This window comes from Artibeus jamaicensis, unplaced genomic scaffold, assembly GCF_021234435.1.
Source record: "Artibeus jamaicensis isolate MK-2021 breed Jamaican fruit bat unplaced genomic scaffold, CSHL_Jam_final contig_3152, whole genome shotgun sequence".
Classification (NCBI taxonomy): Eukaryota; Metazoa; Chordata; class Mammalia; order Chiroptera; family Phyllostomidae; genus Artibeus; species Artibeus jamaicensis.
The window spans coordinates 1,810,271-1,836,592 of NW_026521729.1; the positions used below are offsets into that span (position 1 = coordinate 1,810,271).

At 59.1% G+C, this 26,322-nt stretch overlaps 1 protein-coding gene across 3 annotated transcripts in view; it reads right to left on the bottom strand.

Moving 5' to 3' along the window:
- Nucleotides 1-827: 827 nt before the first annotated feature.
- The window catches only part of CPNE2 (copine 2), a 38,871-nt gene continuing 13,376 nt past the window's right edge, over nucleotides 828-26,322 (bottom strand). For 2 of the 3 annotated variants that reach the window (XM_053663212.1, XM_053663213.1), the window contains exons 3-16: nucleotides 25,650-25,829; nucleotides 23,887-23,961; nucleotides 21,968-22,039; nucleotides 20,842-20,925; nucleotides 20,605-20,694; nucleotides 19,545-19,652; nucleotides 18,993-19,079; nucleotides 17,558-17,617; nucleotides 15,700-15,833; nucleotides 14,823-14,877; nucleotides 10,381-10,432; nucleotides 8,914-9,047; nucleotides 2,547-2,783; nucleotides 828-1,246 (exon numbers count right to left, since the gene is read on the bottom strand). In XM_053663212.1, coding sequence (XP_053519187.1) covers nucleotides 1,139-1,246; nucleotides 2,547-2,783; nucleotides 8,914-9,047; nucleotides 10,381-10,432; nucleotides 14,823-14,877; nucleotides 15,700-15,833; nucleotides 17,558-17,617; nucleotides 18,993-19,079; nucleotides 19,545-19,652; nucleotides 20,605-20,694; nucleotides 20,842-20,925; nucleotides 21,968-22,039; nucleotides 23,887-23,961; nucleotides 25,650-25,829 — 1,476 coding nt within the window. In that variant the 3' untranslated portion in view covers nucleotides 828-1,138. The remainder of the gene's footprint in view (nucleotides 1,247-2,546; nucleotides 2,784-8,913; nucleotides 9,048-10,380; nucleotides 10,433-14,822; nucleotides 14,878-15,699; nucleotides 15,834-17,557; nucleotides 17,618-18,992; nucleotides 19,080-19,544; nucleotides 19,653-20,604; nucleotides 20,695-20,841; nucleotides 20,926-21,967; nucleotides 22,040-23,886; nucleotides 23,962-25,649; nucleotides 25,830-26,322) is intronic. The other variant, XM_053663211.1, reaches the window with a different exon arrangement.

Sequence of the window (26,322 nt, forward strand, 5' to 3'; positions counted from 1 at the left end):
CAGTGTCAGTTGGTGCTGGTCCTACACGAGCCTGTGGCGAAGGGGCTGCCTGGAGCCCCTGCGGGCGGGGGTTGGGGGCTTAGGGTAAAGGAGGGAAAGATGTGTCACATGAACGAGGGAGGGAACCGAGAGGGCAGCTGGGGCTTCGGAGACTGGTCTCTTGGCTGGATCATGGAGCTGGGCCTGAGCCCAGAGGGGCACGCGGTAGAGACCAGTGGCTGCTGCCGGCAGGGACGGGAGCGGCCTTGTTAGGCCAGAGAGCCTGCACACACTGCAGACCACGGGGCAGACCCCGGGGTCTGGCAGACCCGGAGGGGAGGCGGGTGGGTGGCAGCGACGGCTGTGTGTGCGTGTGAGGAAGGTCGGAGCACAAGGGACAGAGCGTGGACCCAGAGGAAGAGGGGCGGTGATCAGGTGGTATCGGCTGGGCCAGTGCGTGGGGACGGCAGAGGCCAGAAAACCTACAGTCACCGCTGGGGCCCGTGTATTCCATTCACTCACAAGTACTTACCAGGCACGTGTGTTCACGGTGCCTGGTTCTGTGCCAGTTTAACAGGGCGGTTACTGTTTGTGTGCAACGCGGGTCCCCAAGGGATGGCACCAGCCTCACAGGCTTGCTGGGGGGAGGGGTTTTCACATTCATGTCCCAGCTCGAGAGCCCCCGGGGTCCCAGCTGAGGAAGAAGCTGACATGGATGTCCGAGACCCCTTATTACCCTGAGTATAAAAATAGAACACGGCCACAGCACTGGAAACAGCAGGAATTAGGCGCGGGCTACAACACGGGGCACCAGGGAGAGACACGCTCCTCGCAGACTCCGCAGCTAGTTACGATTGTAAAAATTTTATTCTCTTTAATAACAATAATTATTCCACGAAAATTATACAAAGTACATTCAATGATTAAGAGTGGCGGGGACAGGAGGAGAGGAAGCCAGTTTGGCCTGGAAGCATCGTGAGTCAACTCCAACAAAGGAAGCCCAGCTGGGCTGGAGAACTCGGGGGTGGAGGTCCGATTGTAAAAAAAAACATGTGGATCATTAAAAAAAAAAAAAGCCACCCATAAGGAAGCAGGGTGAGCACACGTGTTCCTGGGGGAGGGTGGGGGCCCGCCGGCATGCTGCTGCGGGGGCGGGCACTCAGGCGGGCTCCGAGTGGGAGGGGGGCAGGCTTTTATGCTTGAAATACTGCACAACTTGTTGGGGCAGCTCCGCCAGCACAGCCTTGGCCAAGGTCTCTTTTGCTGCCTGCAGGGTGGAGGGTGGGGTTTAGAGAGGAGAGAACAGGGGTTACTGAGCAGAAGTTGGGAGGGGCACCATTCCCAGAGAGCTGCTCCTGGAGGTGTCCCTGGAGAACAGTGTCCGTCAGAAACCCATCCCCCCCCACACACACACGCACGCACGCCGTCCCTGTCCAGGTCCGAAAGCCACTGTTAGCAGTGCCCTCCTTTAGGCTAAGTGTAACCATTACCATGAGCACTTGAGGTGCCCGAGAGTAACGTTTTAGGAAGGATTTGCCTGTGGGGGGCTTTCCAGGACAAGAGCCGTTGGGAGGCAAGCTGCAGAGCCCACTCATCTGGCAGACATCCTGAGCACCTTCCCTCGGCTGGTGTAAACGAGCGGTGACTGTCTGGTTTGCTGCCGAACGCACAGGCCAGGCGCAGGGAGATGCTCGGTCAGTGTCAGCGGGAATGAAGGGTGGTCTGTGCCCTGCAGTTGGCCTCAGCTACTGCTCCAGAGGAAGGGACTGAACCATCTCAGGCAAACCAGAGGGGACTGGGCAGAGGTGTGTGGACCACTGGCTACAAAACAGTGGTCAGTTCTTGCTGAGACTTGCTGAGCTAGAGCACCTGGAGGGGCCCTCACGGCTGAGAGAACTGGGGCCCAAAGAGGTCAAGGACTTGTCCAAGGCCACACAGGGTGCCTCTGGTCAAAGAGAAGGCCCCAGGATCACAGTACGGGGTTGGCACCTGAGGCTGTGCTCCCCCCCGGGACTCTTCGTGGGCCACCCGGGGAGCAACTAGGAAGCCAGCCACAGCCTCCTTCAAGCAGACTCGGGGTCCCCTGCACGTAGGAACAGAGTCACCGGCAGGAGCCACTCCTCCCTGCAGAGGCCCTTAGGGAGAGGGCGGTCCTGGCTTTGCACCCGTGGAGTGAGGGGGCTGGGTGACATGTGATTATGAGGAAAGCCTGTCTCACCTCTAGGTTTCTGCTGTCATCCCTCTGCCCCCCAAAACCTGGGCCTGACAGATACCTGACTTCTGGTCAGCTAGAAGGCTGGCCTTCCGGGAACCCCTATCTGGATTGGGCACCACCTCTGTGTCCATCAGCTTGCTGGAGCAAGTGCTCACCCTGTCTCATGGTCTCTGGTCTGGGGCAGGGCCTGGCACGGCCCTGGGCACAGCGAAGGCCCTCGGGCAGTGCTCAGTCAATGCAGCTGAGGGCAGAGGAGCCCAGGACAGCGGACAGTCCCAAGACCTTCGTCCTTGGTTACTATCATGGCTCTCGGGGTCCTGTAAGGTCATGTCCCCGCCTGGGCCACACTCACATTGCGGAACTCTCGAAAGGGCACGAACTGCACGATGTCTCGGGCCGCCTCCTCCCCAGTGTGGGAGCGCAGCACACGGCTGTCCCCGTCCAGGAACTCCATGGCAGCGAAGTCGGCGTTGCCCACGCCCACGATGATGATGGACATGGGCAGCTTGGAAGCCTGCACCACGGCGTGCCGCGTCTCCTCCATGTCACTGATGACGCCGTCCGTGATGATGAGGAGGATGAAGTATTGCTGCAGGGAGGTCAGCGGGCACTCAGCAGGGCCCTGAGGCCCCTGGCCCCACTACCCCCTTCCTCCTCTTGCAAATCCTCCTTAAAGCCCTCTGACCCTGGGAGGAAGGTGACTCCTTCCCCAGCTGTAGCCAAATCCCAACCACCTCCCACAGCACCCTGGCCCCTGGGTGTACCCTGACCCGGCCTCAGCCAGAGCAGAAACTGCCCTGGCCCTCCCGCCCTGTGTGTCGGGAGCCTGGGAAGTAAGACCTGGCTCTGCCAGTCGAGGCACTGTGGGTCTCAGACCTTCATCTGCAAAGTGGCAGCAGCGTGTCCCCCGAGCACCCCAAAGAGAACATGCGTGCCCGGTGGCAGCGGCTCGTTCGCTAATGGATAGCTGCATTCCTAGTAGGCCGCCTGGTGGCCGGTGAGGAAGACCATGCTGGCTGAGAGCCCCTGGACAGAGGAGGCCCTCTGTCCGCCCGCACGCGGGTGCCTGTGCCCCTGCTCATCTCTCAAGCACAGCTGCACTGAGACATGTCTCGGGGACTCAGCAGGTCATCCCGGCCAGTGCTGCTGGGGCTGTGGGACTCGGGGAAGCAGACGCAGGTCACATGGCAGATGACACAGCACCGAGTCACCGTGGAAGGGGGCATTTTGCAGCGGCCTTTATTCTACACAGTGCCTAGGCGGCAGTCTCGGTCTGTGCCGGTGCATGTGAGCCGCCTGGACCGTTCACTGACCTCGTTATTAGCTCAGAGAGAAGATGGGAAGCTCAGGGCTTCGGGGACGACGCTCTGCAGCTGCACCTGAGTACCATCGTGCGGTTTCTTACATGTTTACTTTTATTGTTACTCCCCATGGCAAGGGATAATGATTCACTTACAGTGGGTTATAAAGTTTCTATATCAAATTATTTAAGTAAAAAAAAAATACTGAAAAATTAGCGTGGTTAATAGGTGGCTATAGTCTAGACTTCAAAGGCCGGGGTGAGTGGAGTCCCGGACAGCTCACCAAGCGACCTGTGACCTGTGGGTGGAGGCCCTGGGGCTCCAGGCTGGCTGAGGTGGGGGTCAGCTCTGTCCTTAGTACCCTCTGGCCCCTTTTGGGGGGAACTCGGTTCCCCCCATCCATGATTAGAAAAGCTCTTCTGCCCCCAATATTCCCTGTGTAGAGCTTTCGCCTCTCCCCTGACCCTTCTGGTTTTCAGGAGAGGAAAAGGGGGCCCAGACCAGTCAAGGTCATGGAGGGCAGGCCCAAGGCAGCCCCACACCAGCATTTGGCTACTTTCTCACCCGTTTGCTCCCTGAGGGACCTACAGAGGATACAAATCCAGCCTCTGAGGGAGCCTGGCTCTCCTGCTTGTCCCCCAAGCACAAACTGTGGAAGGAAGGAGGGGGGTGAGTCACATGGAGGCATGGACCCCATGATCCTAACCCCCCTCCTGGCAGCAGCAGGCTGGCTCCTGCGCTGTGCCTTTAAGAGATCAGTCCCTTGGCTGGGGATACCTGTTGCTATGGAGATGGCAGCCTGAATCCCTGCAGTGGAGGGCTGCTGCTGCCAGCCCCCCATCCCTGGGGTTGACCGTGACTCAAGGCCCTCATCCCCGCATCGCTCACCAGCATCCCAGCACCCCTTCCCTAAGCAGGGTGCTTCCATCGCACCACAAATATTCCAGAGCACCCAGGCTGGCAGGAAGGAGGGCACTGAGAGGCCTGGCGACGAGGGAGAGAATGGGTGGGACTGGCCTCCAAGCCCCTCCCAGCCCAGATGGTCTCCCCGCCCCTTGACCACTCCAGGCCCCTTGACTCTCCCCATTCCATCAGCCACATCTCCGCACTGCATTGCTCAGGCCTGAGCCCCCCTTGGAGCCCTGGAGCCTTCTTCTCCAGGGCAGTGGGCACCAACTAACAGGGTGACGACGTCCCTGTTGACACACAGCGACCACACGGGCCCTCCTTGTCACCCTCACCCTGTGATTCTTTTAGAGATGAGATGGGCTGAGCCGGGGTACATGACTTAACTTCAGGCCTCCCAGCCGGGATAGCCGTCTTGATTCTAAACCAAGTTGGCTGACTCCAAAGCTGATGCTCTCTCCACAACATCCTCCTCTGTGGCAGTTGCCTCTCCTGTAGTGGGGCCTGCACCCTCTAGGCCAGCACCCCAGTGTCGGGAGGCCAGAATGTCCAGGATAGCAGCCCAGGGCAAGGTCCAGAGCCACGGCACCAGACCTGAACCCTTGCTCCTGTGTGCCAACCAGCTAGCCGCGATGCCCACACTCATGTGTTTGGCTTCAGCTCGGCGTCATCAGTCTTGGCAATGGAAGTGCAGCTGACAAGTCCTGGGCTCCTCGCCCATTGTGGTACAGAGTCAGGGTTGTCCAGGAGTCCCTGAGGTTCATTACAGCCCCAGAGGTCCACAGCCCCACCCCCAGACAGTTCTGAAGGGACCTGGGAGGGGGCTGTGGAAGGGGAGGATGAAGGGCAGAATCGGGCAGGAGGAGGTGGGACGGGGCCCAGCTGCCCCGAGGACAGTCCTGTACTCTGCCCCAAGACTTCCCGCCTCCACATGAGCCCTTCCTGGTTTACTTCCTTCTGCCCGGCATCCCCCGCCCGGCCACGGCTCCACAACCCACCTGTGCATCTTGCCCCCATCCACCCCAAGCAGACGAGAAGGCTCTCCCCAGTGCTGAGCTCTGCTTCTACCACCAGACTGCCCATGGGGAGGGCTCCTCCTCGGGACAGTCCTCTCCCTGCAGCCCCCGCCCTGAGCACCCCTCAGCGTAGCCCCTTGCACCTGCTTCTCCATCTCCTGGGCCTGGCACCCCGTCTGTGCTCCAGAAACGTAGCGCATCACTATCAGGTCAAACCCCAAACCCAAACTCCTAACACACTTCAAGGATGGCCTTGCACCTTTTGCCTGGACCAGAGCTTCTTCAGCCTTCTGAGACTCTAAATAGCCACTAACCCATTTAATGTTGTGATTTGATTTCCAAGGAACTGACTTGACCGAAACAGTTCCAGGCAGAGTCTGAGGAGGCTGCACTCCCTGGCTCATTTCTGAGAAGTCGGTTGCTGAAGACCCCAGAACCAGGACCCGAAGGCAGGTCCCCAGGGTCCCGGCTGCCTCCCAGCTTCCCCTCCACTGGAACGCCAGACACCTAGGGGGCCAGCCGGGAATGGGCCATGACAAGAAGGCCTGACTTTGAGGGGCCGGAGCAGAGGGGAAGATGAAGGCCCCATGATAGGAACCCCCTGGCCCCCCAAGAACCTCCCAGTGCCCTTCAGTGGTTCCCCTGCCCTCTGAACACCCAGATTCCTCACTAGCTCCCATGGCCCTCTGGGGACTGGCTCACCTTTCAGCCTCGCCTGCCCCCAGCTCAGCCCTCTTACACCACACTCTTTCTTTCACTTAGGCCCACACACCATGCCTCCCTCCAGACCTTTGCAGACGCTGTTTCCTCTGCCTGGGACAGTCCACACACACATGCACACACGCATGTTCACACATGCACATGCACGCACCCAGCCTTTGCAAGCCCGACTCGGAAGCATCCTCCGACGCTCAGCTTGACCATCCCTTTTCCCAGAAGCCCTCCCTGGGCCGTCCGTCTGGGTGAGGTGCCACCTTTATGATGCTGGACTTTTGTCATCACAGTTTTAATCGCACCCCAGCTGCTGCTTCCTGGCCCGGCTCCCCCACTCGACTGCGGGCTCCGGGAGGACAGAGGCCTCATCCTGCACATCACACCCCCATCCCAGTGCCGCACGGAAATATTCTCAGGAAAGATGCGGCATGTGAATGAATGGAGAGTAGAGCCCTGCCTAGAGAGATGCCTCCTACCACCTGCTGTCTGTTTCCTGCCCGTGGGCGTGCATGCATGGGCATATGTCTGGGACCGGGAGGGTGAGGCCATGCCAGAGCGGCTGCATAAAAGCATCATTAATCCACCAGTCTAATCCACTGATCGTTTTCTTTTGCCTTGGGCCTGAACATACTCAACATCACCAAGTGCTGGCCCAAGAGGGGTCCCCAGAAGATGCGGCTGCCCACATTCGGTTGAACCCTCACCATGCTTCTCTTAGGCAAGGTCTTCCATCGCCTGCACTGTTCGGGTGAGGAATCACGTTCAGAGAGTTTAAGCAACCTGCCGTGGGTCACACAGCCATGACGTGGCGGAGCTGGGGTTTGGACCAGGTTTATGGGGTCCGGAGCTTGGGGTTGAACCCCCAGACAGCCCACCTCCTCCACATGTGGTGCAAGGGGAGACGTGGGAGAGAGTACAGGCAGGAGGTGGTACCCGGCAGTATCCGTTCTCGGACATCGTGTAAGTGGGGACCACAGAGACTCCCCGTCCCACTCCTGATACTGGGAGATGGCCCAAGCTGCGGGGGCGGGGGGTGACAGGAGGAAGCTGTCTCCCCAGGTTGGGAGGACCAGGTCTCGACGACGTGGCTGGAGTGTCAAGAGGATTAGGGCTGGTCAGGATTCAGACTTGCTCAGAGACAGGGCCACGGTCAGTCTTCCCTCTGGGGACCCTCAGCAGTCCCCCAGAACACAAAGACTCCTCCTTCCTGGGCTCGCCCAGGGCCCAGGCCCCCTGCACACCAAGGATCCAGTAGGCGGGGCCCGCGTCTCCCCAGGACGGTGTCTCCCTGCCAGGCCAAAGGGCCCCGGAGGGACCCTGGCTTCATTCCCGCTCCTGCCTCCTGTTTTTCGCCCAAGAATGCAGGTCTTTTTTCCATTGCTTTGAAAGCTGGCTCAGGCGATAACAGACTGGGAGGGACACCGGCCTGGCCGGTTGCAGGTGTCCTAACAATTCCAGCCAAACCCCCAGGAATTTTATAAAAAGCCACTCCCTGGCCTTTCGCAGACTGTGTCCCATTCAGGCTGCCCCAGATGCTCACAGCACCCCTGGGGCTTCCTTCTGCCCTTGCATGAAGGAAACAGGCTCCAAGCTGGGAGGGGGTTTGTCCCAGGCCCTCAGCTGCCACCGCAGGGCAGGGACTAGAGCAGATCACGTCCCCGCAGCAGGAAGGACCAGGACCGCCTTTCACCACAGCTGACCCTCACGCACCAACTTCCCTCCTGCCCGTCCCTGGCCTCTGCTGGGCGGGCCTCTTCTGGGAACTTGCTTCTCAGCACCACCCCCTCGAAGTAGATATGTTAATACTGTCTGTACACGTGACACAGCTGAGGCTCAGAGAGGTTAAGTGACTTCCCCACATCACACAGTGAAGAAGGGGTAAGGGCAGGATTCAAACGCTGGGAGCCTGACCCCAGGGTCCCCTTCCCCACAGGCCCTCTGCTGCCTCCCAATGACCAGACCATGTCCTGCTGTCCTGCCCTCCCCTGGTGTCCTTGCTCATAATCTCCCCCTCCCGTCTTTGCTGCCATCTGCCAACTGCCAACATTCACCTCTCTAGGGACCAAGTAGAGGTGCCAGCCTCCTGTGGGTGGTCCCAATGGGACCAGACCCCCTTCCCTTGGGGAGACTCACATTGCAGAGTCAGGGCGGGTGCTGGTGGTTGGTGTGGGGGGCATGGTGGCCCTTCAGTGACCCCCAACACTAGCATCAGGCCTGGGGCTGAAGGGCGGGAGAGGACCAGGGCTGCAGATGCCAAGGATGTGGCTTCGTGCCGAATGTTCCAGATGCACGCAGCAGCCCTGGCCAGTCCAGGCTCCAGCTGCAGCCGCATCACTGAACACCCAGCCAGCCAGACAGTTCCGCAGTCCTCAGCGTGAGGCAAGGGCTGCGCTACTGAAACTAGGGGCTCAGAGGGTCAGCGTTAGAGCTGCGGGGACCTGCCTCCTGGCTTCCACACGCACCCTCTGCCCCGGGGAGGCACCCCCACGGGTCACAGCCCCATTTCCTACCACAAACAAACGGAACTGCTGACTCTCCCTCAGCTCTATGCTCCAACAGGCCAGGACTAATCAGGCTGAGCTTGGTCCAACCCCCTATCATACCTGCAGGTAGACTGAGCCACAGAGAGGCATCTGGGATTTTAGAACAAAGGAAGGCAGAAGAGCCGGCTAGCCAGCCCCATGGGGGTGGGTGGGGGATGCGCTTCTGTCTGGCCCTCCCTCGTGCCAGGCAGGGAGGGCCTGGCCAGTGCCACCCCATCCTGCAGTGGCCGCCTACTCACCGTGGCTGTGGGCTGCTGCGTGGCCTGGGCTGCAAACCGGGCCACGTGGTTGATGATGGGGGAGAAGTTGGTGGGCCCGTAGAAGCGGATGTGGGGCAAGCAAGCCGAGTAAGCCTGGGCGATGCCATCCACGCCTGCCTCGGAGACAAGAGTCGAGATCAGCCTGGTCCTCCCGGACCCGAGCCCGCTGCCAACAAGTGTCATTGCAGGCTCACCCCAAATGCACCTGCCAGAAGCTCCCACAGAGCAGAGCCAGGGTGGTGCAGAGCCCTGAATAGAGTCAGACAGACCTGAGTTCAAATCCTGCCTTTCAACTTCTTAGCAGTGGGACCTGTTCCCTTGTCTGGTCACAGGTCTGACAATCTACTTTGGGGCAGGTGGCTGGAAAGGGTCCAGCAGGCTTGGAAAAGGGCCTTGGGAAGCCACCTGGAGTCCAGTCTGGACACGCTATGGCTTTTGCTCAGGCTTGTTAGGGGGACTGAGACGCTGGCACAGCCCCTGCGCACAGTAGGTGCTCTGTAAACAGCCGCCATTCCGAGCCTAAGAATATCCACCTGCCCCGTGGTCCTCTCCAGAAGGCCTCTGGCCGGAAATGAGATTGACTAATGTGAACTTGGACAAACATCTCTGGAGACCTGCTCCAAACCCGGCATGATTTCCCCAGCAGGTGTGCAGGGTCACATTTCTTGCCAACAGATGGCTTCTGAGTCACAGCATCGTCCCCAGGTCGGTGCCTTCCAAGTACAAACCAGGCCCCGCTTTGAGGGTCCTTGCGGAAGGTGGACGGCTCGCCCAAGCCCAAGCCTCTGCTGAAAGGTCCCATGGTGACAGGGACCACCCTCTTCCACACCCACCTGCAGCCCCTTTTCCTCTTCCAGCACTTTCTTAACCGACTCTGGGGCGCTCGGAAATCTTCTAAGGCTTTTTCAGGGAGGAGGGGGAGCAGAGACCACGCCCACGGCCTGCCCCTTCCGCCCCTCTCCCCCAGGCACCCTCAACCCTTGGATGCCACAGCTCTCAGTCAAAGGCAGAGTGGGCGGGGCGGGGCGGGGCGGGGCCCGGCGGGGCCCTCCCCGCAGAGCAGGCAGAAGTGAAAGGCAGGTGTGCCATTTTCCACCCTGGCCTCCTCCCGGTCTACGCAGGGCTTCCTGGCAGTCCTTCTCTTAATTATCACCTGACCCCAGCGGTGTGAGCTAAACAGGTGTCACATCTCCCCAGGGCAGATGTGAGGCTCAGAGAGGTGCAGTGATCTCTCCAAGGTCACACAGCCAGAAAAGGGCTGCCGCTAGCCCGGGATGCAGGACCACCTGACTCCAACCTCCAACCCTGCCCCTAGCTGTGGTGCTGAGGAAGCATGAGGAGGAGGGGAGAGGAGAAAGGTGCAGAAACCTGCACTCTTCCCTCCCTCCACCCAGGGAGCTGGCCTGGTGCAAACCCAGGGCAGGTGCAGGTACGCTCAACACTCACCTGAGCAGAAGGGGTTGGTGGGGTTGAAGTTGATGGCAAATTCGTGGGAGACCTGAAATGCAGAGAAAATGCTCAGCTGGCAGCCTCCTGGCCCCAAACCTGCTCCCAGGCCACCACCTGCCAAGCCCACGCTCCCTCTGGGGGCACCTGGCTCTTTACTCACATCCCCCCCGCAAGGTCAGGGCTATGGATACCCCACATCCACTTTTACCTCCACTGCTGAGTCTGACCCACACACAGAGGACCAACCGAGAGCCTTCCACATCAGCCCACTCTGTCCTCCAGGATCAGGGCTGCCTGTGGCTCCAAGCCCCACTCCGAGAGTCCCTGAGTGGGACAGAGATGCCCCTTGGTCACCAGCTCTCACTGTGGTCGGGGCTGTAACTGGAGTTCCCTTCATCAAAGGCTGACCTGCACAATCCCGGACACCACTGGACCCACAACAGTCCGGGAACCCACAGGGACCGATAACGAGCCCCCCTTCAAGGCTGCAGGTAGGACTGGGATGGTACAGAACCTGGGGCCTCAGGAGAGGCCGGAACTCAGCTGGGGGACCTCCTCACTCTCCCCCCCGCCCCCACAGCCAAACTCCCCACTCACGCCTCCTGTTCGTGCTTTGCAAGCATGTTCTCACTCCTTCCTCACAACAGCCAATGGGGGAAGGCCTATTATTACCCCATTTTTTAGATGATGAAACTGAGACACAGAACATACTAGAGTGTTCCCACAGTCTCACATTTACCGAAGGGCAGAGCTGGGAGGAGAACCGAGGTCAGACTGCCTCCTGAGCTCACGTTCCGTGAACCCACTACCTTAGAAAGTGTTCCTGCGCCCAAGGGTTTTAAGTCAGGAGGGTGGAGAGGCTCAGGCCACGGGAGAGCTTCAGTCTGGGTGCCAACAGTCCCAGACAGAGCTTTAGGTCTGAGGTGCTGGGAGGCTGGCATCCCCATCCCACAAATAAATAAACGGAGGCCCAGAGAGGGGGGCCCAAGTGCCAAGCCCACGCAGCAGAACAGGCCAGGGGACCAGGTCCCTCATGCATCAAAATAGGGTTGGACCCCAGACCTTGGGGAGCCCTCCTGGGCCAAGAGGGGAGGGACTGGGCTTGGGGAGTTCACCCTAGTGCTGCCCTGTGGGTGGCAGCTGGCCCGAGAAGACGCCCTCCCTGTACTAGGGAATGGGCGGTTCTGTTCTTTGTTCCTTCGGCCCTAAGTGCCTGGCATGGAGCCAGCCCCCTGATGCCTGTCTTGGGCCCTGTCCCTGCCCAGGGGCCCCCTTCACCCTGTCCCCAGTCTGGGTGGGCTCCAGGTGTAGGGGCCGAAGGTCCTCGTTGCCATGGCAACGTCATGAGCCTCTGTAGATTTTTAGAGGGGGCTTGTACGGAGGGGGTTGAGAGAGGAAAATGGTTGTCAGGGAAACAGGACTCCTATGGGCCAATCATTTCCTGCAAAATCAGATTTTAGGAGATTCTGGAGACCAAGGGGGAAAGCCCGCTCCCGATAGGGATGGATTATTATTTCCCCTTCTTGGCCACCCAGCCTCTTCGTTCCCCAATGCTCTCCTCTCTTTGGGGAGGGAGGGTCTGGCCTGGGCTCAAGTGCATGGGTCTGTGGGGGGCCACCCTCCACCCCGTGGCCTCTCTGGTTACCTACTCCAGCAGCCCCATTTCACAGGTGGTAAAACTGAGGTTCAGAGAAGGCTAAGGAATGCCTTGGTCACATGGGTGACCCACAGCAGAGCCAGGAGCAGATCTGGGGGACAGGCAGTGTCCACGCTGTCTGTGGACAGCCCCCTCTCGTGCTTGTGGCCTTGGTCTGCCTGGAAAACGCCACTAAACAGAACAGCTTCCTGGAGGCCACCCCAAGCCAATCAGGGGCCCCTGGGGACTGGCTGGCTGCAGGTCTTTGTGGGGCTCCCTGCGTGGCCTGTGACACTCAGGGGTCCCCATTCACCCGACCTGGCCCTGCCTGGCCCCTGCTCAGTGAGTTACTTAAGGCACTGCTCCCTGTGGTCCCAGCAGGGGCAGGACGCTAGAGGGAGGCTCTGAGGAAGCTGGCCTCAGAGGGACTGTCCCCCATAAGCCTCAGTTTCCTCATCTGTAAAGTGGGGAGAGTCATAAACTGTGTTCGTCTCCACCCCAGACCTTCCTCTGCCTGCTGTCTCTCTCTTCATCTGACTAAATCAGGCTCATTTTGAAGGCCATGCCCTCATGCTGTCCCCTGGGGACACACTATCTGTGTCCCTCGGCCACAGCCCAGGCAGAGCAGGGCTGAACTGAGGCCCCAGGAGCAGGAGGCTGGTTTCAGGGTCCTTCTGGCTCCTTCTAGCTTCCCACCCTCAGAAAACCAACACCTCTGGTTGCTCAGGCCACTGGGCCCCAAATTCACTGTGAACAGACATGCACACCAAGCACATGCCAAGGAACAAGGGACATGGCAAGAAGGAAGCCAGGTGGCCTCCCTCTGCACTGAGTCTCCGAAGAAAACAATAAACAAGTCACCCCCCACACACCGAAGTGACCAGAGTTCTGTGAGGACGGTGCTCCCTCCCTGGGCCCCACAGGGAGGAGGGTCCCCTGTGAGGCCCAGAGGTGGGTTGGAGGGGGGTGATGCTTCCCTGAGAAGCAGTGTGGGAAGTGAGTGAAAGGGAGCAACAGACTGGAGGAAGGCCACGTGCAAAGGCCCTGGGGTGGGAAGGAAGGAAAGACAGCTCCCACGGTGGGAGCGAGGTGAGTTAGAATAAGAGGCCGGGAGGGGCTGGGAGGGGCTGGGAGGGGTGGGGTCAGGCCAGGCATGGGAGGTGGCACCGAGTTATCTATCCTCTCCTAGCCTGGTTTCTGCATCCCTCCAGGCACTGCCGGGCACTCCAGCCTGGCCAAGCCCCAGTCTCCCCAGAGTTGTTGCCCTGTGGCATTTCCAAGGAGGCTTTTGCGCAAGAGAACATCTCGCTGAACCAGAGTTCTTTGAAAGCTGGCTGGTGTCCTAGCAACCGGCCCCTGCTGGGCCTGCCAGCACCAGCCCTCCCTGCCCCCTCTCCCTGTGGCACCGTTTTGGTCCTGCAGGACCACACGATGGCCAGCAGGTCCCACAGCCACTCAGAAATTCTAGGTTGAAACTCATCCTCCCTGGGGAGGCTGCAAGGGAAACGCTCACTTTGGAAACGGCATTCGGCACAGCAACACAGACAAGAGGGGGCGCCAGCTGAGACAGACACGCAGGGTGAGGGGCCCCTGCGCTCACTCCTCCAGGCTTCTCACGGGAGAGGCAGCCAATTCTGAGAATAAACCCCAGAGTCTATATGCGAGCTATAATCAAGGCCCCCATCGTAAACATGACCTTGGGCAGGTTACCTGAACTTCTGTCCTTTCAACTACCCTGACCCCAGCCAGTCCCCACTCGGCAGCCAGGGTGGCCCTTCAAAAATACCAGCTGAATTCTAACTCTCCAAGGGGACTGTGCAGCGGCCTCCATTGCTCCTGAATGTGCCTTTGAGGCCCCGTGTGGCTTGCCCCCTACCCCTCTAGGATCTTCCCGTCCTGCCCATCTTCCACGAGAGTCCATCTCGCCCACCATCCTTCTGCTTCTCCAACTGGCCCTGCTTCCTCTGCCTCCCAGACTTGGCACAAGCTGTTCTCTCTACCATGCTCCCTGCCCCATCGCCACCCCCAGTCACTCTGCGAATTCCTACTTTCCCTTCCCCTCTTGGCTTATACTATGCCTCCTCCAGGAAGCCTTCCCTGATACCCCCAGGCTGGGGTGGGGCCGTCCTCCGGACCGTGCTGCCCCATCTCAGCCCTGATGACCCTGCCTGTTGTGTTTAGGGTCACCAGACAGAATACAGATACCCAGTTAAATTTGAATTTCAGATGAACAATGGGTATTTTAGTATAAGTATATCCCAGGCAATACTTAGGACATACTTATCCTTAAAAATGTGTTCATCTAAGGCCCTGGTTGGTGTAGCTCAGTGGATTGAGCACAGGCCTGCAAACCAACAGATCGCAGTTTGATTCCCAGTCAGGGCACATGCCTGGGTTGCAGGCCAGTTCCCAGCAGGGGATGCACCAGAAGCAACCATGCATTGATATTGTTCTCCTTCCCTTCCCTTCCCTTCCCTTCTAAAGATAAATAAATAAAATAAAATAAATGTGTTTATCTGAAAGTCAGTGGGTGTCCTGTATTTTTATTTGCTAAGCCTGGTATCCTCCTGGTCTTCCCCACCTGACACGGGTACCAGGGGCTGGAACCGGTACCCAAGTCCCGCTCTGTGTGAAAGCTCCGGTGTCAGCGTGGGGTTCGGGTTGAGGAGTGTGTGGGTTTGGGAGAAACTCAGAGGAGGCGGGGCAACTGCGCCCCAGCACCAGACCTTCCCAAAGCAGATCTTGGAGAGAGACACACAGAAAGCCCATCCTGGCCAAGAGGAAACAGTCTGGCTTCACTCACCTTCCAGTCTGGGGGTAACTGGGCCCCGAACCCTAAAGCTGGAAACATCTTATCACTAATAAGAGAGAGGAGAGAAACCATTGTGAGACAACTGGACGGGGGCCTCCAGCCACCCACGCTCACCCTTCCCAAGCTCCCTACCCAGGGCTGGCCCCTCAGCCTCACGCACCCCCAAGGACAGAAAGAAAAAACTCGCCACCTCCAGGAAAGCTCTGTTCAAATGCCCTGCTGTCCCCAAACCCACCTCTAGGCACCCAGTGTGGCTTGAGCCCACCTACACTTGTGGCAGACACAGAGCTTCTGACCAGTGATGACCAGCGGGTCTGGGTCCAGCTTCTAGATCCTTCCCAAACTGGGACCTCATGCAGCCACCAAACCAGTCATGATGGGGGGACATATACTGGCTGGCTCAAGTTTCCTTTTATGGCTGGAAAAAATTCTCCTAAACTGGCTGGCGTTCAAGGCCCTTCATCACCCGGCCCTGGAGCCCAGTCCCATCTGTTTCCACCTGCCCTCCCTCCCACCCTATTCTCCCAGCCCTGGCCACAAGCCACTTGCCGTCCCCAAACACACAGGGCACCTTGACACCCCAGCTTCAATCCCGTACACCCCATCTCGAAATACCTCTCTGTGCCCTGTGGCAAACTCCTACTCATCCTACGAGGCCCAATTCAAACGGCCCCTCTTTCTGTGGGTTTCCCCGATTCCCCAGGGTCCCTCTCTTTGCTGCTGCCTCATACATGAACTGGTCTCTTGAAACTCCAGTGGTCTCTTCCCCATCTTCCCTGCTCACGTAGAAGTGTCCTAAAGCAGACACCACATCGTGGCCGAGTCAACTGGAGCCCGAACTGACCTTCAGAGCCTCTCCCCGGCTCACCTGTCGTAGTCCTGAATGATCTGCCCGACGGCCCAGATGGCCGACAGGTACTCGTTGGTGCCCATGGGGTTGATATAGTGCAAAGAGGAGGGGTCGAGGGGGTTCCCATTGGAGGCTGTGAAGTCTATCCCAACCTGCAGGGGTTGGGGGGAGAAAGACCACCCAGTGTGGTCAGAGACCTCAGCACCCTCCCTCACCTGCAGAGAGCAGCGAGGCTGCTGGGACGGCATCACCCCTCTGGTTCCAATGCCCCCCCAGGGCTCTCGGTGGCCTGAGCAGAAGTCTGTGACCCAGATGTGATACAGAGCCAGCTTACAGCCCCAAATTCCTTTCCCCGCTCACCGTCCCCATTCACACTCTTCTGCTCCCATTGCCAGGCCTCTATTCGTGAGGCCCCGTCTACCTAGGAGCAGACAGGCCATCTGTCTCCCCAGGGGACTCTCCTCCGTCCTTCAGGCCCGGTTCAGATGCTGTCTTCCCAGACACCCAGGCCCCACCCAAGCCACCCCCTCCTCGTCCCTCTGACCACTAAGGGGCCTGTGAGCCTGGGGCTGCCAGGTAGGGCAGTGCCTCCCTCCCCAGTCTGACCGGATGCTCACAGTAGGTAAGATGCAGGCCCCCGAGGGGCCAGGGCTGGGCACAGGGCAGCGGGCAGATGGGCCTTGGGGACTGGGGCTGACGGTGGCCAGGAAGCCAGCTCTTCCCGCTCTCCACCTGGAGAGAACCCCAGCCCACACCCTGGAGGGGTGGCGGAGGGGTGCGCAAAAGGTCCAGCAGGGCAGGGTCAGGAGGCCGGGGGGAGACAGGGCCCCCTCACAACTCAGTGGCTGTGGGGTGGGTCAGCGTCCCGAGGTCCGGGTGGCATGCCATAGTCTTCGAGGGAGCCCTGCAGGACCAGAGGCTAGAGTCCGGCACGCAGGAGGTGATCCTTTTGCTGAGTGAACTCGTGCGTGCAGGGGGACAGGACGACTCAGCCTCTCTGTGGGAGAGGGGGGCAGTGGTGACCCGTGCGTCAGAGGTCAGCAGGGCTAAGCCTCGGCCCTACAGAGTTCTGCAGCTGAGTGCTGGTCCTCGTGGGTCAGAGGTGGCTGGCGCAGGGGAGCCGTGAGGCAAGGTGGGGACGTGGCAGAACGTGGGACCCCAACAGGCTCTCCCCTTGGGCCTGAGGCTTCCCTTGGGGTGAGGAACAGAAGACGAGGTGACTGGGACGGAAGTCTGCCTGGCCCAGGCGCCGGGCCACCAGCAGAGGAACAAGTCCTCCTTCCGGCCGTACTCCCTGAGGTCGGCTCTGTGTGGGCACTGCGGGGCAAGCTGAGGTTGGAGCGCACATAGCAAAGCCCACCCTTAGGGCTCTCACAGCCCGGAGGGGGGGGACACACAAATGGGGTGATTTCAGAGTGGCGACTGCTGCAAAAATAATCAAATCGGAGAGGCGACCAGGAGAACGGGAGGCATTGGGAACGGCCTCCCTGACAAGGCGACCTCCGTGGCCCGGCCCACGGGATGGCAGGGCGGTAGCCGCCAGAGGGTTCCAGAGAAGAGTGTTCTAGGCAGAAGGAAGAGCAAAAGCCAAGGCCTGAGACAGAGCGGAGTTTGGTTTGTGGGGGGTACAGTGCGGATTGGTGTGGCAGGAGACAAGCGAGCAAGAAGTGGGGGAGCAGGTGAGGCAGGAAGACCCGCGGCCAGCGAGGAGGAAGCCGGCTTTTTCCTTCTGAAGGCCTGTAGCCAGCTCACAGGCCCTGTGAGCTGGGCAGCTGAGCCCCACCCACCCCTGCCAGACACACCCTCCCTCTGGCTCCAGCCCCAGCCCAAACCCTCCAAAGGATCCTCACTGGGGTCGGGGAGGGGGGCGCCTTACGGTGAACAGGAGCTGGCAGCCTCCCAGGATGTAGTCCAGGAAGGAGTAGTCCCGGTTTATCTGCAAGGAAGCAAGGAAGCGGGAGTCAGTGGGTCCCTGCCCTGTCCCTGAGGGCCAGCCCCCCACTTGGGCACACTCTCCACGGAGGACCTTTGGGGTGCTGTTGCTCTTTAACCTGAAACCTTAGCAGGGTCAGAGACCAAAAAAGGCAGGTGACAGAATCAGATCTGATAAAAACAAAACGTCAACCTCTCTAAAACAAAACGCTCACAGCATCAGTTCCTGTGGGTGGGACCCCCGTCTCCTGCCCCCCCCCCCGCCCCTGCAGATATAGACAGACAGATGTGTGATGATGGCAGGGGGGTCCCGGGACCCAGGGACCTACCAATTCAATCGACTACACCTACCAATCAACCACAGGAGTCTCAAGTCCTTATTCCGGCTACAAGCCTCTCCAGCTCTTGCCAACGTCCACCTTACAGGGGAAGGCCTTCCCCTATAAATTAATAAAACTGCTAAACCTTGTTTTGCTGCTCTTTGCCTCCTTTTGACAAAGGATGCTGGCCTTCCGCTTCTGGGACAGTTATAAGGGTCCCTTTCAACATAAGTGCGTTTAAGTACAAAATAAGAAACAAAAGTGACGGGGAGGAAGTGGAGCTGGTGACAAAAACGTAAGACGACAGGCGCCAAAAATCATGAAAGGGGCGTGGTGTGAGTGGCAGAAGTTTCAGAAACAGGGACCCCAAACCGTGATGCCTCAAGCTGACAGCCTGACTGTCACACAGCGTTTCTGTGTTGTGACCTTCCCCGTGAACGTTCTCGTAAACCCAGGCTCGACGGCACCGCCCCCAGAGGAGGACAAGGCTCGGGGCAGGGGCCCTCCAGCTGAGGCTCACGCAGAACCGTCGTTGTGGCCCGGGTGTCCTCTTTAACACTCTCCAATTCCAAAAGACACCTGGCTACCGGACAGCCAGAGTGCCTGGCCTCTGACCTCAGCCCAGCCATTGCTGGAGTGAACTTCACTGCCTTTCTGAGCCTCAGGGACCCCAGCGGTACCATGGGAGTCACAGTTACCTGAGCCCTCACTGACGTCACTGCCAGAAGACAAGGTGCCCTGGCCCGACACCCTTTGCCCCTTGGGTGCTAAACATATCACAGGCAAGCTGCCAGTACGGGAAGCAGCAACTCCCTAGTTACCCTCCCACTACCGGGAGCTCCGCAAGGTCATCTTGTGTCCTCCATGACCTCCGCACAGGGCCGTGATAGGAGACGACCCTCACTAACAGCTCCATTTCATTCTACAGACGAGGAAACTGAGGCCCACACAGGTGACGCTCTGAAGCCACAGAGCCAGGACCAGGATTGGCAAAACCAGGAGTGGAAAACAGGCCTTGCTGGCCCCACCTTGTGCCTCACCCACTCCCCACTGGCTCACCTTACAGGATCGTAGGATAATAACACCCGAGTTTTTATAGTTCTTCTTTTTCCTCTGCTTCTTGGGGTTGATGCACTCGAACTCCAGCTGGGCAACATGGGAGGAAGAGAAGCTCACCTCAGGGTCTGCATGAGGACTGGTGCTCCCCTGGACTCCAGAATCCTCTCCATAACATTGACTAGGGGCAGCATGCCTCCTCCAGGAAGCCCTCCTGGATGTCCACACCCAGAAATGGGTCTGAGACAACTCATCCATGTCATATCCACTCATGAACCCAGCACTGTCACCTGGGGCATGGTGTCTCGGGGTGAGTTGCATGGACACTCCTGAGTGCTCACTATGTATCATCTTTACCTGTATCATCTCATTTAATTCCCACTACACTCCTCCACCTACATTCAATAGATGGGGAAACGGAGGCCCAGAGAGACCGGATATCCCACCCAAGTTCACAGATTCAGAGAAATGAAATTTGAGCTCCAATCTGCCTCATTCAAAAACCTGTGTCCCTTCCCTGTCCCCTGCTGAGGTCTTGGGGTCACACACACGCACCCATCTTACCGGGACACCATCCCGAGCCTCACACATCTGTGACACCGAGGTCTGGAACTCGCCGATGAAGTCATGGCCCCCATCATTGTCATAGTCGTAGCACATGACCTGGGGTGGGGCCAGTGAGGTCACCCTAGAGCTGCCCCCCAAAGAGGAGCTCTCCAGCCCCTCAGCTCTCTGAGCAAACCCCCCACCTGCTTCTGGTGGTGCTGCCTCTGTCTCCCCCCAGCACCTGCCTCACTGGCCCGGGATAATGCTGTTAGCTCCTGAACCACCTCCTGTAAGAAGCCTTCCATGATTGCTGGAAAGTGTGCCACCCAGCAATGGAGGCTGTACCCTCGGGTGCAGGAAGCTCAACTACTCTCACAAGGTCACTCGGCTCCTTATCTGTCCTGGGTAGTGGCCCACCGGGCTTCATGGGCCATGGCCTGGAGCCTCCCCTAGACTTCCTTCCCTAAGATGGGTACAAAAAAATCCCAGCTTCATGTGCTCTCTAACTTAGCTGCTGACACTCACAGGAGGAAGGCAGGGATTCCCGGATCCAGTCTGCTGACAGGTAGACCGGAGCCCTAAGAGGGAAGCACCTGCCCAAAGTCTCACAGTGGCAGTAGGGGACACAGAACTGTCCCCAGGTTTCCTGGCACCCTGTCTGGGGGTCCTGGCCTGGCCTAGCTGCCTTGTCCCACCCCACCTGCTCCCAGACACACCCCTGAGGACTGAGGGCATCTGGAGGAGAGTGATCTTCATCTCCAGCACAGCGACACTCAGTCTTTCCCAGGGTTTCCACGTCCATCATCCTGCCCAGCAGCACCGCGGGCCTCGAGGAGACCGGACAGCCACTCTGCTTTACCGAAGGGGCTCTCGAAGCTGGCCTCCCTGCCCGGGCTACTCAGGCGGTCAGGCAGACCAGGGACAAGGCTCCTACACTCCCCCAGATGGGGTCCCTTTCTGCCTTAATTAAAATTAAGAGCTTTGCTAGGACTATTCCCATTGGAAGCCTAGGGTGGACGGGAAGGCTGAACTGGCAGGGTGGGGAGCAGGGCCCCCAGGGCCCCCTCACCTGGATGGGCTTCTCCATGTCCCCATCACACAGGGACACCAATGGCACAGTGAACGGTTTCCACACAGGGTCCAGCGTGTATTTGATCACCTGCAGGACAGTGAGGGGCATGGGACAGCTCATGCCATCACGATTTCACTCCGTGGCTGTGACCGCACAGCCCCATCCTGAGCCACTGGGGGCGGCTCGACTGCCAAACAACTGGCTTACAGACCCCCAGGCCCCCTGCACACCCACCTCAGTCCTGTGCACCAGCATCCACTTGCCATCATGTCCTGGCTTATAAAACTCGAGAAACGGGTCTGACTTCCCGAAGAGGTCCTGGGGGAGCGGGCAGGAGGGTGGAGGTGAGGGAGGCACGACACCAGACTCAGACGGGCTGGAGGTGTGGTCCACGGCCTCCCCAACCCCATGTCGGGGCGGGAGTGGTGGGCAGAGCCAGCCTCGCCCCTCTCCCTCAGCTGATGCGGGCTCAGTGAGCAGCCTGGAGCAGCTGTGCCCCCTGGGACCAGCTGCCCCCTGCCCCCCGAGAAACCTCCCCCGCCTGGGGTTACTGCAGCTTGTACCCTGAGAGCCTGAGGCCTGGAGCCTGCAGGAGCACAGTGTCAGCACCTTAGACCAGGCAGGACTTCAAAAGGGTGACTGTGCCCAGGGTGGGGGGAAGTCTCCAGCAGGACAGGGGAGCCCTAACTTATTTTGGTGGAAATCTGAAAAAATGGCAATTCTCCTGAGCACCTTATGAAAGGGATATGATGTCCTTTAAAAATCTGTTTCTTTGAGTTTGAAAACCGTGACACTCTAACTAAAGAGTCTTTAATTAACTGGGGAGACAGAGAATAAGTAAGTAAATAAGTAATGTATACAGGGCAGTAATTAGTATTAAGGGAACAAGTAAAGCAGGAGGGGCAGGAAATCAGGGAAAAGAACATTGCAGGCTGAGGGAACAGCATGTGCAAAGGTCCTGAGGCAGGAGGGTACCTGGTGCAATCCTGGGATGAGGAGGAGGCTGATTTGCCTGAGGCAGAATCAAGGGTGGGGACAGCGAAAGGGGTGAGGTCAGGGGCCTTGGGGCTGTCGCATAGCCCACAGGTTGCTGCATTTACACAAAGTGAGACAGGGAGTCCCAAGGAGTGGGTCTTGACAAGGAGCCATGTCTTGAATACTTCTAAATGATGGGAAACTCACTACCTCAATGATGAAAAGATCCTACATTGGGGTGGCCAGGACAGCCCTGTGCTATGGGCTTGTCCTTGGTGTGGGGTGAGGACAGTGGTGGCCAGAAGTTCCAAGGTTGGGCCACACAACCCTGAGTCGGGGAGGGACAGTGCTTCCTGGAGGAGAACCCCCTCTTGTGCCCACTTACCTTCTTGTCCAACTTCCTGCCCGCCAGACTCAGCGTGATGACCCGGTTGTCGGACAGCTCCTGGGCAGCAACCTGCAGGGCAGAGGAATGGGAGGGGTTGGGTCTGCCCTTTAGATTCCCCTGGCCCCTGCTAGGCCGAGTGGGCACAGGGGGCCTGGGAGTCCATTCTCCAGGGCTGGGAGGGACTAGGGGTGGGAGGGGGATAGTGCCAGGTGACCTTGAAGAAGTTTCTCCTCTTCCCCAAACTTCAGTTTCCATCTTCTGAAAAATGGGGTAACCCATCTGGATATGAGCAATCAAAAAGTGACGCCACGTGGATCAAGAGAAGGGGGGAGAGGAAATAAAGCAGGGACTAGACGTGAGGGGCGGTCTTGAGCCCTGGGGAGAGGTTCTGGGCCAGGGAACAGCCTCACAGGCCCCGCAGGCCCCCACTGCAGACCCGGAGAGCACAGTCACCTCCAAACACCAAGGTACCAGGAATTCCAGCAACTTCACTGTGCAGCTCAGGGAAACCGAGGCCCAGGGCAGGGGCAGAAGCCACCTGAGCTTCCTCTGCTGTCTCATCAGCTCACACTGTCCTCCATGTCTTCCCCATTGGCCACACAGCCCCCTGGCTCCAGCCAGCCAGTGACAGACCAGCTCGGTCTTCCTGGGACCGCCATCTGCCCGCTTCTGGTCTTTCTCTCTCCCTGTCCCCAAAGAGTGGCGGGGAAGGAAGGCCTTCTGGCCCACAGCAACACAGTGGGCTGGGCCCCCTCTTGGCTAGGGCTTCCCCTCCCCCACGCCTCTAGGCTGGCCTCACTGAACACACTGTTGGACCCCCAGAACCACAGACATGCTGGACGCCTGTCTCCTGTCCTCTCTACCAGTTGAGACGTGTGCACCACCCCTGTGGGTGGGACCTACTGTTGTACCCATTTCATGGAGGAAAGAACTGAGGCCCAGAGCGGGACAGGTGGAAATGATAGGAGTGACGGCCTGTCAGGCTGGGTGAGGTCTGTCTGCGTTGGCTTCCAAGTGGAGGAGAGCTGGCTTATGAAGGCCAGGTGATGGAGAGGTTCCAAACCCCAAGAGGTGGGGGCAGGTTGGGAGAGGACATTCCAGGGGGCCGAACGGTGGCTAAGGGCCTAGGGTATGTGCAAGGTGTGCTAAGAATTCAGTTGGCCTTGAACCCAGGGCGTGTGCATGAAGGGATAAAACAGCTGGGGCAGGAAAGCCAGGTGGGGACTGCCGGCTCCCTCACAGCCTTGAGGAAAGTTCTGGGTCAGGGGAAAGGCACCGTTTGAACACACACAGGTTGGGCCTTCCTCCCTCCAGTGAGGCCAGTGCCCCGAAGCACCCAGGCTGTCAAGGAGGAGGATGGAACAGAGTCTCACTAGCTGACCTGCCCTGGGGCACCTGCTCCCTGGGCTTCCGTGCCCTCGTCTGAAAAACTGGGTTTCTCAGCCTTCCTGGAACCTGAGGACCGAGGAGCTCACCCGTGCAAAGGGGCGTTCTGTGCATCTCAAGAATCACGGAGCCCCGCCAAGAATCACTGCGCAGCTCAGCAATCAGTGTGCATCGCAGCGGCGGCCTGCTCTGATGGGCAAGCGCTCCTGAGAGACCCCCCACAGAGGACAGGCAGGGTCCAGCACTCAGAGGACAGACTGGGAGGGCTCTGGCCTCCAGAGACAAGTAGGAACGCACCTGCCCCAGGAGTAAGAGGCGCTGGGGCTCACTAACCACCCCGTACCCCCAGCTTGGCGGCCCCCAAAGCATCCTAGTTTGGAGCCAGGCGCCGGTTGCTAAGAGACCTGTTGCTAAGTTGTAAGTTGGGTCTTTTTACTCCAAACAAAGCTGATGATTATCTGCCAGGGAAGGGCCCATTGATGGGGGAGAGCAGCGGGCAGAAGTGGAGGGGGTGCAGAGGGGGGCAGTACCGTAATCAAACCCTTCCCTGCGGGCTTGTCATTCATCAGCAGCAGAGGCCGAGTGATCTTCTTGCTGGAGACGATCTGAGGGAAGAGCAGCTCCGTGAGGGTGGGCGTGGAGGAAAAAGGCTCCAGAGACACCACCCACAGCACGCTGCTCCACGCCAGGCGCGGGCTAAGCCTCCCCCTGCCTGATCCTCATGGGAGGCAGATGGCCCCACTGGGCCCTGCTGAAACACAGAGAGGTCCGCCACTGGGACACAGCCCCGGCAGTCCCGCTCCCACTGACCTGGGTGCCCCACCCCCCCGGGAAAGGCCCTTGCAGGGCTCACATCCTGGAGACAGCTGTAGGGAGTCTGGCCCCTCACAGCCTCCCCCAAAGCCACCCGAAGACCCCGGCCTCCTCTGAGGGAGAGGCTCAGACCCTGAGTTCCCTGCGTACTTTCACTGATCTGCATAGGAAATACATTCACGCAGGCTTCAGTGAGCAATACGACACAGAAAGGAAGAGTGGGCCCCCCTTCAAAGTCACCTTCCCACCACGTCTGTACCCCCCATTCCCACAGCCGTCATGGGCCAGCCCGTCCTCTGTTTCTTGGGGGAAATGTCAGTGCTTCTTTGTGCCCATCGGAGCATGTTCCCACTCTCCCTATTCTGGTTTTTCTCGCCGGTCCTCTCCCTGCCCTTCCCCTCCTTCTCCGTCCCACTGGGGACGCAGCACCCGGCTCCCCGTCCTCTTGCGTGTGGGAACTCAACCAGTGAGCATGCCAGCAGGAGCTGGGAGAGCAGGGGGGAAAGAGGCCAGGCTGTGGTTTGGCAGAAGCTTTGTTCCTGGTCACTGGCCGCAGAGGCAGTCCAGAGGCCTCGTCAGCAGGGCCACAGCTCTGGCCAGGCCCTGCCAAAGCCACTTCCTGCCCTGCCCCTCCCTCCGGGGAAGGGGTGGCCAGCTCCAGGCTGGCGGCTGGCTGGCGTCAGATCCTGCTAGGTTTCCTTCCCTTGTCAGCTCCCTGTCCCTGGCCACTCAACCTCCTTAGGCTCTCTACTCAGTCACCCTTGGAAGGGGTGGCCAGGCGGGCCAGCGGGGACCCTGGACATATGCCATTTCTCACACAACTGTTGGACCCTTGCTTTTTTCATTGAACATCATCTCTCGGCAGGCCCCACTAGGACCTCGAAAAGCATTTCTCATTTTACTCCCTCACCATCCCTTACAGGGTGGGCAGTCATCAATATCCCCCAGTGAAATATGGGGAAACTGAGGCCCAGAAGGGGCTTGGGCTTGTCCAAGGGCCCACAGCCATACAGGATGATTGCGACCAGTGTCAGGGGCTTCTAACCCTGCCACCTCCCAACTCCCATACGCTCACCAAGGAAGGAGCTAGATGGGGAGATGTGGCCCAGAGAGGGAAAGGAAGTTGCCCAAGGTCACACACAGTGAGCCAGCCACGAAGTAGGACCACCACCGGCGTCTTGGTTGCAGGCAGGATCCTCCCACCCCAGGAAGTCAAGGCCACACTTGATTACTTCTCACAGCCAGCAGCTCTGACCACGTGACGCCCCCATTGCTGTGAGGCCGCCTTTGGCAGGCTCTGCCCGCTGGCGCCTGGGGTTGCCTGTCTTTGGGATGTCTCCTCGGGGGCAGCCAGGATCCCTGGGCCTGGGGAAAGCTGGCGGTAGCTTTCTCCAAGGGACTGCCCAGTCCTTGGGAGCAGGGTGATGCCCGGGGGCGGGGTCCTGCCTTGCCCCGCCCACCTGTAGGGGTCCTGGCTCACCACGCCCAGGCTGCAGGAGAACTGGCCCAGAAAATCGTGCTCGTCCAGCTGTGTGCTGGACTTGTCCTGGTCGAACAGGGCGAACTTGAGCTTCTGCACTTCCTCAAAGTGGTAGTCGAGGACAAACTTCTTGGAGAATGCCGGATTGAGGTTGTTGACGGCAGTTTCTGTCCGGTCGTACTAGCGAAGAGGCAGGGAAACCGCAGTCAGAGTCGGGCTGGCGCCCCCCTTCTCTGGCGGCCAGAAATCGCTCCGCCAGTTCGCTGAACACCGACTCTGAACCAGCCACTTAGCCGGTTACCTGGATGGCTGTCACAGTCACTGTCCTCCGCTCACAGAGGAGGGCACTGAAGCACAGAGAGGTTAAGTGACTCTCCCAAGGTGGAACAGCTGGAGGGGTAGGGCCAAGATCTGAACCCAGCTCTGACTCCAGCACCCACACTTTTAACCCTCTGACCCTGGCTTCATACACGGGGGTCAGGATGAGAGTTCGGGCCCTGTCCCTGCCTCGCTGACAGAGGACAAGTCCCTTTTTCCACCAGGGCCTCAGTTGCCACTTCTGTACAATGAAGGCATTTGCTCTGTGTGGTTTTTATTCTTTTTATTTTGGGAGAATCCTTTTTTAAAACATTTTACGTGGCAGCTGAGAGAGGAAACAGAAAGGAGGGGGGAG